Source organism: Debaryomyces fabryi (assembly GCF_001447935.2).
Source record: "Debaryomyces fabryi strain CBS 789 chromosome Unknown contig00010, whole genome shotgun sequence".
Lineage (NCBI taxonomy): Eukaryota > Fungi > Ascomycota > Pichiomycetes > Serinales > Debaryomycetaceae > Debaryomyces > Debaryomyces fabryi.
The window spans coordinates 131100-144093 of NW_015385436.1; the positions used below are offsets into that span (position 1 = coordinate 131100).

At 34.0% G+C, this 12994-nt stretch overlaps 5 protein-coding genes across 5 annotated transcripts; 4 read left to right on the plus strand and 1 right to left on the minus strand.

The window, feature by feature from the left end:
* Nucleotides 1-883: 883 nt before the first annotated feature.
* Nucleotides 884-2494, plus strand: AC631_00899 (uncharacterized protein; the record flags this gene model as incomplete). The annotated part of the gene is made up of 1 exon (XM_015609729.1): nucleotides 884-2494. One exon carries the CDS (start codon nucleotides 884-886, stop codon nucleotides 2492-2494), a length of 1611 nt encoding a protein of 536 aa, XP_015469516.1.
* A 1946-nt stretch (nucleotides 2495-4440) lies between these two features.
* Nucleotides 4441-6036, plus strand: AC631_00900 (uncharacterized protein; the record flags this gene model as incomplete). The annotated part of the gene is made up of 1 exon (XM_015609730.1): nucleotides 4441-6036. The coding sequence occupies one exon, from the start codon at nucleotides 4441-4443 to the stop codon at nucleotides 6034-6036; it is 1596 nt and encodes a 531-aa protein (XP_015469517.1).
* A 206-nt stretch (nucleotides 6037-6242) lies between these two features.
* AC631_00901 (glycoside hydrolase family 5 protein) lies at nucleotides 6243-7673 on the minus strand (the record flags this gene model as incomplete). Its single annotated transcript, XM_015609731.1, has 1 exon — nucleotides 6243-7673. One exon carries the CDS (start codon nucleotides 7671-7673, stop codon nucleotides 6243-6245), a length of 1431 nt encoding a protein of 476 aa, XP_015469518.1.
* Nucleotides 7674-9552: 1879 nt separating this feature from the next.
* AC631_00902 (sugar porter family MFS transporter) lies at nucleotides 9553-11142 on the plus strand (the record flags this gene model as incomplete). The annotated part of the gene is made up of 1 exon (XM_015609732.1): nucleotides 9553-11142. One exon carries the CDS (start codon nucleotides 9553-9555, stop codon nucleotides 11140-11142), a length of 1590 nt encoding a protein of 529 aa, XP_015469519.1.
* A 319-nt stretch (nucleotides 11143-11461) lies between these two features.
* AC631_00903 (uncharacterized protein) lies at nucleotides 11462-12604 on the plus strand (the record flags this gene model as incomplete). The annotated part of the gene is made up of 1 exon (XM_015609733.1): nucleotides 11462-12604. One exon carries the CDS (start codon nucleotides 11462-11464, stop codon nucleotides 12602-12604), a length of 1143 nt encoding a protein of 380 aa, XP_015469520.1.
* Between the last annotated feature and the right edge of the window lie 390 nt (nucleotides 12605-12994).

The window sequence follows — 12994 nt, forward strand, 5'->3', positions numbered from 1 at the left end:
GGGATTGCATGTTGTGTTCGGAGGCGGTCCTTGTTACATAGTATTCTCCAATAGGCATCATGTACGAATATACTTTAATTGTTCAATGTTCCTTCAACATAGTGATTTTGTTTATATCAACTTTTGAAAAACGACATCTTGGCTGAGCTCTCTAACTACCATGGCCAATCGATGATACCCCTTTTTACAAAGAATAAAAACGAATGTAGAAGTTTCAGGATAGATGTACTATCCAAGAAAAATCGTTAGATTATTCGACAACTAAAATGTTGACCGTTGGTTGTTATAATTGAGGAGAAAGATGTACAAGCCTAAATCTGCGATATAATTGAACTCATGGTTAAAATATCAATTAGTAAGTCATAGCAATTGTTGGCTAAGTAGAGATACAGATAATAGTACTCGAGGTACCAATTTAATCTTGTCGTATCTCATTGTTCTCGAATCTAAAACAAGCTGGAAAAATCAGGGACGTTTTGAGAATATTGACCGGTCGATATTTTATTGCTAGTAATCTATATTGTTTCGCACTTAACACCGCCATGCAATCTTCCCAGGTATAATTTAGGTTTATTTTTGGGGTAAATGACCTGTTGGGAAGTTTATCCGTGAAAGGAACAACAACTCATAAATCCGTCTGTGTTATTAGGAAGAAGTTGCAAATCATGATAATTTGCAAATGTGGAGGAAAAGGATATATAAATATTAAGTAAAAGAGACGATTGCAACTTAAATAATTGTTCTGTAGGAAATTTCTCTATAGTTGCATTAATATTGGGTACAGCTTTAATTCTAGTAATATAATTCTAAGTTGATAATATCTTTTTAGCAGCCAATCAAAAAAGAGGGCAAGAAGTTTCGATAGAGTATTTCAACGAAAATAATGAAGACAGAAGACAAGGAATTTGGAGTCTTAAAAGTAGAAACTTCGAAGCTATCCGAGAAGATAGAAGAACAAAAACAAATACTTCCTAAAGAGGGATCAATCGATGACTATTTGTATGAGGAACGACCATGGTGGAAGGTAAACTACTTGGTACAGTTGAATTTTTGTATATTTTTGATAACCCTTACTTCTACTAATAATGGCTATGATGGTTCTATGTTAAACGGGTTGCAATCAGTTCTGTATTGGCCTGATAAGATGGGTAATCCGCAAGGGAGTCATTTAGGTGCGTTGTCCAACGGTAATGTTTTTGGAATTGTACTATCCTTTGTGTGTGCATCTTGGTTGGCTGACAAGTTCGGCAGATGGCGTTGCATCTTTTTTGGTCAATCTATTACTATTATTGGATCTATTTTACAAGGTATTTCAACGAATTATGGATTCTTCTTAGGTTCCCGAATCATTCTTGGTTTCGGAGTTGGTGTTGCAACCGTTTCCAGTCCTTCATTAATCTCTGAATTAGCATATCCAACACATAGAGCTACAGCTACTACATTTTATAATGTTTGTTGGTACTTGGGTTCAATAATTGCTGCTTGGGTCACATATGGAACTTTGAACATAGAAAATGATTATAGTTGGAGAATTCCATCTTATTTGCAAGCTGCACTCCCACTCCTTCAACTTATCTTCTTTTGGATGGTCCCTGAATCTCCTCGTTACTTAATCGATAAAGATAGAGTCGCTGATGCTGAAAAGGTCTTGAGAAAGGCCCACACAGGTGGCGAATCACACGAAAGAGCAAATATGTTGATTAGTTTCGAAATTCAAGAAATTCAAGCAACGCTTGAGTTAGAAAAATTATCAAATAATTCCAAATATTCTGATTTTATTATCATTCCAGCATTTAGAAAGAGATTATTTTTGACAGTTTTTGTTGCAGTCATTATGCAATTATCTGGTAATGGATTGGTTTCGTATTACCTTAATAAGGTTTTGAATTCTATTGGAATTACGGATCCACATGAACAATTAGAAATTAATGGTTGTTTAATGATTTACAATCTTGTTATCTCTTCGGTAGTTGCTGCAGTCGCCGGTAAATTTAAAAGAAGAACAATGTTCATGACTTGTACTCTGTTGATGTTAGTCTTTTATGTGATTTGGACAATACTATCAGCTGTTAACCAACAAAGAGGGTTTGAACAGAAGTCGTTAGGCAATGGGGTTATTGCCATGATTTTTTTCTATTACTTGGCTTATGATATTGGTGCTAACGGCTTACCATTCTTGTATATAACCGAAATCATGCCCTATAGTCATAGAGCAAAGGGCTTGAATATTTTCACGGTGAGTCAAAATATTATTATTATTTTTAATGGTTTTGTTAATCCTATTGCCATGGATTCTATTGAATGGAAATACTATATTGTCTATTGCTGTATTCTAGCAGTTGAAGTTATTACTGTTTTCTTTACATTTGTTGAAACTTCAGGCTATACTTTGGAAGAAGTAGCTAAAGTTTTTGGAGATGACCCAGGCCAAATCTTGACGCATCTTTCATCGGCACAGCCAAAGCCCGAAGTTAAGTACATAGAAAATGCTTAGACTTTTCACTCTCTATTTCAATTCTAATAAATTTAAAACTCGTTTTGTTATTGCAAACGTAAGACTTTATTGTATATTGTTTACGAACCGTAGTAAGAGCAATAAGCAAGGGAGATAAAGGCGTATGAACCACCATATATGGTCTTGGTAGTGTGCCAAAAATCCACTCCAGCTAAAAAGGAGATTTTTTCGGATAGTGTTAAATCTTGAATCAATTGTTCAATATCTAGCTCAGTCATAGTGACAAGTTTACTGAGTTTAAAGTTAACAAGTAGAAGGCTATGATGTTTGTGAAACAATAAGCTTTTATGTCAAGTGCTGCGATTTCGAACGTTGAATGAAGATATTTTCCATGATTTTATAGTTACAATATAATGTGGGGATAATGTATGAATTAAATGTCTTGATTTAATGTTATGTTTCCCCATTTAACTGAAGTCTCTAACCGATTCACCTTCATGTTTTATAAATAGTTTAGGAAGGAACTATTTCGTTATTGAGAAAAGAAGAACGGAACCTGGTTTCTCCTTGATATATTTTTCGCACTTCATGGTCAATATTCGAATTTTCTTCTACATAGGCTTGTTAGACTGAAAAAACCATGGATTTTGTCATTAGAATATAAAGGTTTCTAAGATTATCTAATGCAAGTCTAACTTAAAGCAAAATGAAAGCAAGTTTCATTTTATAAGATGGTATCGAATATGATCAAAATAGTTTGTTAGATTAAAAAGGTAAGCGATATTCAAAACACGTATCAAGTATGATTCTTCATAACATGATAAGGAAACTTCTAGATATTAACTTTCAAATCTTACTATGTACGAACCGGTTATCCACAAAGGGGCTGTAAATGTATAATATGAGATTTGCAACAAAAAATAAAGGTTTCTGTTTGAAAGTTGTTGAGAAGTTCATGAGTTATATTATAATAGAAGACATAGCTTAGATTCACAAGGTCGAGCTTTTATGCTCTATTCATTTTAATTAGATCTTTCTTGGTTGCAATTTACTTAAAGATATTATTCTGCAAAATGGCTACTTATAAAATTCATAAAACGGCTTATTTTAAAAATGAAGAAGGTACTACTTAGAGGTCTCGTTTAAAAAACTATATTACATATCTTCCATAATGTTGGGTAGGTTACTGTTGTTTTCATTGTAAATATCATGAGTTTTTCCACGTTATGGCGCAGATTCAAATCCTGGATCCACTTCCAATTGTGGAAGAACTTTCGTATTCACTTACTAAAACTTGCTGTATGCTCTCCGGATTTTTAAACAATGCAATACGCTTGGCCATTTCAATTTTGCACTATATTTTTTCCTGTGCCCATTTCCGAAATATAACTATTTTGTATACACGCTGGCGTGCAAAAGATGGGGTTTCCTTTGTATAGATCTGCCTGGTGTCACTAGCGCGTTCATTCTACATTCACTAGACGCATCAGGAGATTATAGACTGAATATATTTTCTTGATTTTGAATAGAATCTTCAAAAAAATACTCGATTTCTTTTTACCTTGCAATTATATTTTTTTTACTTCTATTCTTTTAATTGCTTGAGATATTAACACGAATTTTTTTCTTTCTTAAGTTCCGAAAATAAATGAGTGAAAATGAAAATGCAATATAATACGAAACATTTTCAATTTTTGTGGCCGAGAGTTGTTTGATGCCGGCCTGATTCATCACTCCTAACCTAATGCGTTGATGGATTAATTACAAGCGCGCGAGGTTTTCCAAAATAGGGATGGTTTCCGAGAAGTTTATAATTCGACAGTCTTGAAGTTAATCCATGGTGGGGCACAAATTGACAAAGTAGAGGAGCAAATGCACCAACTTTAAATACATAGGATATCCGAATTATTATGATCTACTATATAAATAATAGATTTGCACCCAAAAATAAACGAAGAATAATTTGAGAAGCATTCCAAAAGACTATGAGTATTGATATTAAAAATACAGCCGCTGAACAGCTCACCACAGAAGAGAATTCAGAAAAGGATATTTACTCTGTGACAGGAAGTAATAAAGATGGTGTTAGTTATAACGACATACCATGGTATAAAGTTCCACACTTACGCCAACTTAATTTCTGCGTACTATTAATTTCGTTGTCATCTGCCACGTTAGGGTATGACAGTTCTATGTTGAATGGCTTGCAATCATTAGCATATTGGAGAGACTACTTGGGAAACCCCACTGGTACAACGTTAGGTGCATTAACGAACGGAACAATTTTTGGTTTTATTATAGGGAATACAATAGCGCCCTATGTTGCAGACAAATTTGGAAGGAGAATTGCTATTATTTCTGGTCAAATTATTATTATCATTGGTTCAGTTCTTCAAGGTGTTTCGACCAATTATGCATTCTTTTTAGTATCGAGAGTAATCTTGGGTTTTGGATCTATACTTACAATGGTCTCGTCTCCGTCACTCATATCCGAGATTTCTTATCCCACTCATAGACACGTCACCACAACTTTCTATAACACAAACTATTATGTTGGCGCAGCTATTGCTGCCTGGGTTACATTTGGAACTAGCACTATTGCCAGTAACTATTCTTGGAGAATTCCTTCGTATTTGCAAGGAGCCATAGCACTCATTCAAATTTCATTATTTTGGATGGTTCCAGAATCACCTAGATACTACATAAGCAAAGGAAAAGTTGATAAGGCACAGGAAGTTTTGATGAAAAACCACATAGGAAATTCTCAAGATCCTGGAGATATTGGACTCGTCAAGTTTGAGGTAGAAGAGATTCAGGCTGCTTTAGAAATGGAGAAAATATCCGCAAACACAAGCTACATTGACTTTTTGAGAACTCCAGCCAACCGCAAGCGTCTTTTCATTTGTATTTTCATTGCTATTTTAATGCAGCTTTCTGGTAATGGTCTAGTTTCCTTTTATTTAAGTAAGGTGTTGAACTCAATTGGTATTAGCGATGAAAAAGAACAGTTAAAGATTAACGGGTGTTTGATGATTTACAACTGGGCTACAGCCGTCGCTGTTTCTTTTTTCGTTAATAGATTTAGAAGAAGAACATTGTTCATGACTTCAACAATTTTGATGTTGTTGACATATGTTATCTGGACAGTATTATCAGCGATTAACGAACAGCGTGACTTTAAAGAAGCTTCCTTAGGTAAAGGAGTTCTTGCTATGATATTTTTCTATTACTTAGGATACAACATGGGAGCAAATGGATTACCTTACTTGTACTTAACAGAAATTTTACCTTATAATCAAAGAGCTAAAGGTATCAATCTCATGATGTTTTTTTATAACATCATTTTGATATACAATGGTTTTGTAAACCCAGTTGCTATGGATGCAATTTCTTGGAAGTACTACATTGTATATTGTTGTGTTATAGTATTTGAAATAGTTGTTGTTTACTTGTTTTTGCCAGAAACCTCTGGATACACATTAGAAGAAGTTTGCCAAGTTTTTGGCGACAACCCACAAATGGTTGCAATCCCAAAGGCACACATCCCCAAAGTAACTACTGAGCATATCGATGTAGTATAGAAATCGTTTCCATATATTTAATTAGATAGATCATGAGGATTTCCGCTTCATAAAAATATAAATAGAGATAATTATTTTAGTAAATAGACAATGGATACCTTCAACATGAAGAAATATATTTACCTGAGATAAAACGCTCCGATACAGGTCTCTACTTAAAATTATAAATTCATGATAATGAATAGCTAAACAAAGAAAATTAAAATTTAATAGTCACTTAAAATGCTGTTCAATTCTTCTCTTTTTTGAACGTTTTCGAATTTAAAACAAGCTGCTAATTCATCTAATTCATCGAAATTTAAATCTTTAAAGTGATCTGCATATTCGTGTTGCGCATATTGACTAAACAACATTTCATTGGTAACTCTGGCAAGATAGTCTCTTATTGTCCAATGATGCGGGTAAAGTGCCTTATGGTGTTTTTCAGGAATATTGGACAATATATGGTTTTCTAAGTCAGTATATAACTTGGCATTCTTTGGATCAATATCATTTCCCCATCTATCAAGACCTAAATCTTTCTTCTTTGCGAGCCACTTCCCAAAAAGTTTGTACCACTTTGAGTCTGGGGATACATATGTCATACCCTGAAACCCAATATCCTTATACAACCAGATAGACCAACTAATGGGAGAATTATCCCCTGAAGGATCTCCAGTTTTATATACTTCTAGTTGATCCTTTAGAACTTGATAGCGTGCTGAATTAATCGAGTCAGGATTTTTGTCTCCTCTAAAATCAGACGCATATACTGGACCGAACTCTCCATTCCAAACAGGGACATTACGATCTCTCATATACTCAATTTTACGTTCAAATTGACTTTTGAGCTTTTCTTTTTGTTCCTTATTTCCTTTGTATAAATCCTCGTCGTTTGAAGGGAAACCAAAGAGAGAATAATCGTGAATAGCATATACCGTATTTGGTAGAACCTCCTTGGGGAATTGACGGAAATCCATGGCATAGGTATTACCATCGAGAAATAAAATATGGTTCAGATCAACTTTTCTTACTTCTCTTTCCAATCTTTCGTAGTATTTGACCAACTTGCTGTGATCTGAGACTGCAGGTTCATTTAAGAAATTATACCCTGCAACATATTCATGATGTTGATAATAGGTTGCAATTTTGATCCAAAGATTGACTATAGCATCTTGAAAAATTTTAAACTCCCAGAAAAGAGATTTATGGATTCCTGAATCACTATGCCAGTCCTGGTTTTGGCCTCCAGGAGTTGAGTGCAAGTCTAAAATTGTATAGATGCCATGTTTGGAGCATGTATCAATTATTGCATCTAGTCTTTTGAATCCTATGCTCTTCACATCAAACAAGTCCCCTTCATCATCAAGAAAATGTCTGTAATTGAAGGGAATTCTCAAACAATTCAATCCCAATTGTTTGAAAAACTTAGCATCATCTTCAGTCCAGAAGTATTCATAGAATTTATCAAAGAAAAAATCACATTTCTCCTTACCAATTGTATCTTCTATAACCTTTTTATGTTCGGTTTCATGCCCAGGATAACCAGTAATGAAGTTCTCCATATTAAGGTGGCCACCAGTAGCTGCACCTTTGAGAACTACTAGCTCTTCGTTCTCATCAACAATTTTCGTTCCTTTGACTTTTAAGAATCCCATTTTTTATTTTGAATTTTAATCTACTAAGTAATTGCAACTAAAAAAAAGGTGGTTTTTATGGTTTTTAAGTAGGCGATTCTATTCTCCCAATGATTGTTACCCATTTCTTGATAACATTCTTATTATACAATATGTGAGCTAGCTGTAATTTCTAACTGGAGTAAATAAGCCGGGGGATGCCAAATTTAAGGTTATACATCCATTTTGGGAACAATTACTGTTGAATGTATCTTAAATCTACTTTCCCCGCGATTATCGAGATTGGAGTTTAAGTTTGGAGTTCGGCTTAATATTCTAAGTCGATCAGGTTAAAAATAGTATACATGGCAAAATATACTGGATTACATACCATCATTAGGAAATCTATCCGAAAAATATCGAAAGTTAAAATTTGTATGCTCGAAAATAATAACATGTAGATCTGCGGGGGGATATAAACCTGAAGGATGGCTAATAGATTTGCTATGTATATGTTCAAAGCCTTTATGATTCGTAGGAAAAAATTATAAAATTCAAAAATCAATTTAATGATTGAATTAAGGAAGGTTAATGGTTTATGTTGTAAAGCTTAATTCGAAAATTTTTGAATTCTAGATTTTTTTGTGAAGATGCTATCGACGTATGGTATATAAATACCGTATCTATATGATCAAGAAAAAGAGTAAATGTTAATATTACCACTCATCAGGTGGGCTTTAAGAAATTATAGGTGTATAATACCAAGATTTCCAATACATCGTAGTTCCATGGTATTAATTCTACATGCAAGAGGAATAGCTGATATTTGCGTATTATGATTTTTGCGTATTATGAAATTAGATTCAATCAGTATTTCAAATCCGCTGTGCTAAAGGACAATCGTTCAAACTACTAAGGTATCGATGTGACAATATGCTTGAATATATTTCTACATTTAATAGTAGCATTTGTACCAACCTTGGCAAAAATCTTCAACATTTACTAATAGACCCTCTTCGAATATATAGATGCAAGGAGGCAGCAGTAAAGAAATGCAATGTATGTTATATCCTCTAAACTCAAATAACCTTGAAGACTAGTCTTGTTTCAGGGGGTATATACTTTACAAGCTTCAGTCGCCATTTTGTTCCATTTTCGGTATTGAAATATCTTGTATTTACGCTCTATCTCTCACAAGTGAATGCAAAGGGAGCCTCAATTCCTTATTCAAGTTCCAATCCCCGTGGAAAACAGATATACATATATTGATTTCTTGATTTCCACCAGAGATCTCAACTTAATATTACCACATAATAAATGATGATATATACAACAAGGTTGTAACAAAATTTACCATGAATTAGCTGAAAGTATTACCTTAATTGCATCTACAAATACGAGATTAAATGTTGAGTCAACTCGACTTGACTTCATTAGTTTGTTTTAAGACCTTTCTTCTGCCCAACTTACTTACGATAGCTATATAACAATAAAATATCATATTCTACGATATAACTTTATTGTTTATTAGCATCACGGTTACATAAAATAATATCGTTCCTGTACCGGAAAATTCTTGGAGTGGTTATTATGCCAGATATTTTTTAGAATTTTGTGGAGGCACTATTGTAATTTACGTTCACATCTGGGGTAGCTGACGAATTGGGAAGAAGTTCCGAAACCGGTCAACAGGATTATTAAAGGTATTTAGCATTATATCGTAGAGAGGGGGGAAATGGCACCACGCCCAAGATGGCATGAATGATGAATAAGATATTGTAAGAGGAGATGGTACTAAGCATGTATGCTAGCATTCGATTATGCATGTTTAGCTGAATACATATAAATAGACACGAAAAATTTGATAAAAATACGATTGATCAATTTATTTCCGTAAGTATCAATAGATAATTAACGTAATATGGGAGACCAAACAAAGACAGAACAAACAGTAGAAGCTGTATCCATCGATGAGCAATGGGAACAAGATGACGATGCAGTAGCAAGAGGTATTATTAAATACAACGACACTCCATGGTACAAGGTTCCTCACTTAAGATATCTTAATTTTTGTATTTTTTTGATTTCTTTAACATCAACCAACAATGGATATGATGGATCTATGTTGAACGGGTTGCAGTCATTATCATACTGGCAAACATATATGGGAGAACCAACAGGTCATGTTTTAGGTGCCTTGTCCAACGGTACTATTTTTGGTAGTCTTTTGACAATTTGGGTTGGCCCATACATTAGTGATAAATTTGGAAGGAGATTAGGTATCGTAATCGGCCAAACTTTAACCATTGTGGGAGCTATATTACAGGGAGCTTCTACCAACTACGCTTTTTTTTTAATTTCCAGAATTATTATTGGTTTTGGTAGTTGTACTGCTGTGATTTCATCACCTTCTTTAATTTCGGAAATTGCATACCCAACGCATAGACATGTTGCAACAACATTCTACAATACTTGTTGGTACCTTGGAGCGGTTATTGCCGCATGGGTCACCTACGGAACAAGACTCATCGAGAATGAATATTGTTGGAGAATCCCTTCGTATCTTCAAGGTGCTTTAGCTGTTGTACAACTTGCATTATTCTGGATGGTTCCAGAATCTCCAAGATACTTAATTAATAAGGGTAAAATTGAACAAGCTGAAGCTATCTTAATGAAGCACCACGTTGGGAATGCGCAAGATGCTGACTCTGTTGCATTAGTCAAGTTTGAAGTCCAAGAAATCCGTGCTGCCCTTGAAATGGAAAAGATTTCTGCCCACACCCGCTATACCGATTTCTTCAAGACAGCTGCCAACCGTAAACGTTTATTCATCTGTATATTTGTTCCAACAATTATGCAACTTTCAGGTAATGGTTTGGTGTCGTATTATTTAAGTAAGGTTTTAAATTCTATCGGGATCACTGGTGAAACCGAACAATTAGAGATTAATGGTGGATTAATGGTTTATAATATGGTAACTGCCATGACTGTTGCGGCTTTTGTTAATAGATTTAAAAGAAGAACTTTATTTTTAACATCTATTTCTTTCATGCTTGTCAGTTATGTTATCTGGACTATATTGTCTGCTATCAACCAACAACGTAATTTTGAACAAAAATCGCTCGGCAATGGTGTACTTGCTATGATATTTTTCTACTACTTGGCCTATAATATTGGTGCTAATGGTTTGCCTTACTTGTATTTGACCGAAATTTTACCATATAATCAAAGAGCAAAAGGTATTAATATTATGCAAATAACTAATAATATAGTATTGATCTACAATGGGTTTGTCAATCCAATTGCTATGGATGCTATTGAATGGAAATACTATATCGTTTACTGTTGTATTCTTGCAGTAGAGTTGATTCTTGTATTCTTCTTTTTCCCTGAAACATCAGGATATACTTTGGAAGAGGTTTGCAAGGTTTTTGGTGATGAACCACCTGAATTGATTGCCATCGCCGAACCAAAATCTAAACTTTCTTTTGATCATATCGAAAATGTTTAATATTTGTTTCATTAATTATAAATAGTTCTTTATATGTTGACCATAGAGGCTATATTACGACTAAATAAAAATGTACGATTCATCTGTCACAATAGTAATTTCATGTGTAGAATTTTTTCAATAGTCATACTAATAATAGCGCGTTGCAACAAAATTGAAACACTCCACTAAATTGATACCGATTTTGCAACAAATCAAAAACTGCAAGATCTTGGACAAATTTGAAACCAGATATCAGTAACTACATAAATATGAATGTTTTCTGCAATACTTGTATTTAGTGATGTATATTAACTAAATTACTATTACAAAATCACGTATGAGTGTCAGTAAAATTATCAAGTCTCTTGAAGAGATAAATTCGCAATATGGAACTAGCTATGTTTTAATTACAAAAAATATCGATTTACATTCGAAATTCCAAATATTTAATTCTTCTAACTTCGAGCGGGAGAAGATAAGCCATTTGCGTTCAATTATTGTTGATGGAAATGAAAGGTACGAAGAAAACATCTGTGAGATTAAACCTGTTTTAAAGGAATGCTATTTATTGGAAATCTCAAAGAAATCGACACTACAATTATTTGACCAGTACTATGACTTAATGAGCTCATTGAGCCAGGCTGTTTGCAAAACAATTGCCAAAGAGTGGATTAAAGTTGCAGAGCCAAAAAAACAGGCTCTTTATCCTTACAAATTTTATAACACTTCCAAACCTCCCTGGTGGCCAGCGAAAGTGAATCACATAGAGCCAGATCATTTGGACAAAGATAGTAGGATTAATGTGCTTATAAACATCTTGCGCAATCCATCTTTCGATATACAAGCTTTGAAATTACGTACAAGTGTTTTGGAATTCAAATACCCCATTACGTTAAGAATTTTGAATGAAATATACTATTTGGCTATATACGATAGGTTGTTTTTTGGAAAGGGGAGGGAAAACCAAGTCCAGGCCGCAATTTTATCCAAGCTAGCTAATGAGGAAAAGGATAAGATCAATTCAGATAAAATAGGTGTTGTTGTCAGTGATATTAGGAGTGCAAGTGCGGGAATCAGGCATAGGGGCTTAATAATGGTAAGACAAATAAGGGAAAGCTGGCTCAATAATGAAATCTACCTTCTCAATACTCTTCCAAATATAACTGGGAATACCCATGAAGATGTTGGAATCAAAGAAATCACTGCAATGAGAACTCCCGAAGTGGATGATAGAAAAAGAAAGTCCAGTCATATAAGCGAAGAAGAAAAGTATGCTACAGAGGATTTGAAAAGACATCAGACAAGCGAAAGTAGTTTGGGAAACTCACCTGGAATTATTCATGTAAAACAAGACCCTGATTATTTGAATCATTTCAAAGAATTTGAATACGAATCAATGAGTCAAGAAATAGTCAATCACCTTGACTCGGCTATGGAAAACTATACAAGTTCCCCTTCATCAGATGATTTCTATATTTGATCAGCTAGAAAAAGAATATATTATTTAGGTAATAAATTGGTGTCTCTATCCTTGCATTAGATTCATGCATGAAGTTACATATTTGATTAATAAATTGCGTCCTAGCATATCAAAGGGTATTAATAACTGAAATGTGCAATTATCACAAATTCAGAAGACCAATAAAGATCGATATATTTAACGATGAAAGAGGTTGATGGTTGTCTTAAGTATGCTCTGGATCAGAGAGCACAAGAAAGAGAAATAGAAGAGGGTCTAGGAAATGAGAGATTGAACCAAATGATGATATTTCTTCAATCACGTTTCAATCGGATAGAAGAGAAATTTGATAAGATGGATGAGAAATTTGATAAGATGGATGAGAAATTTGATAAGATGGATGAGAGAATT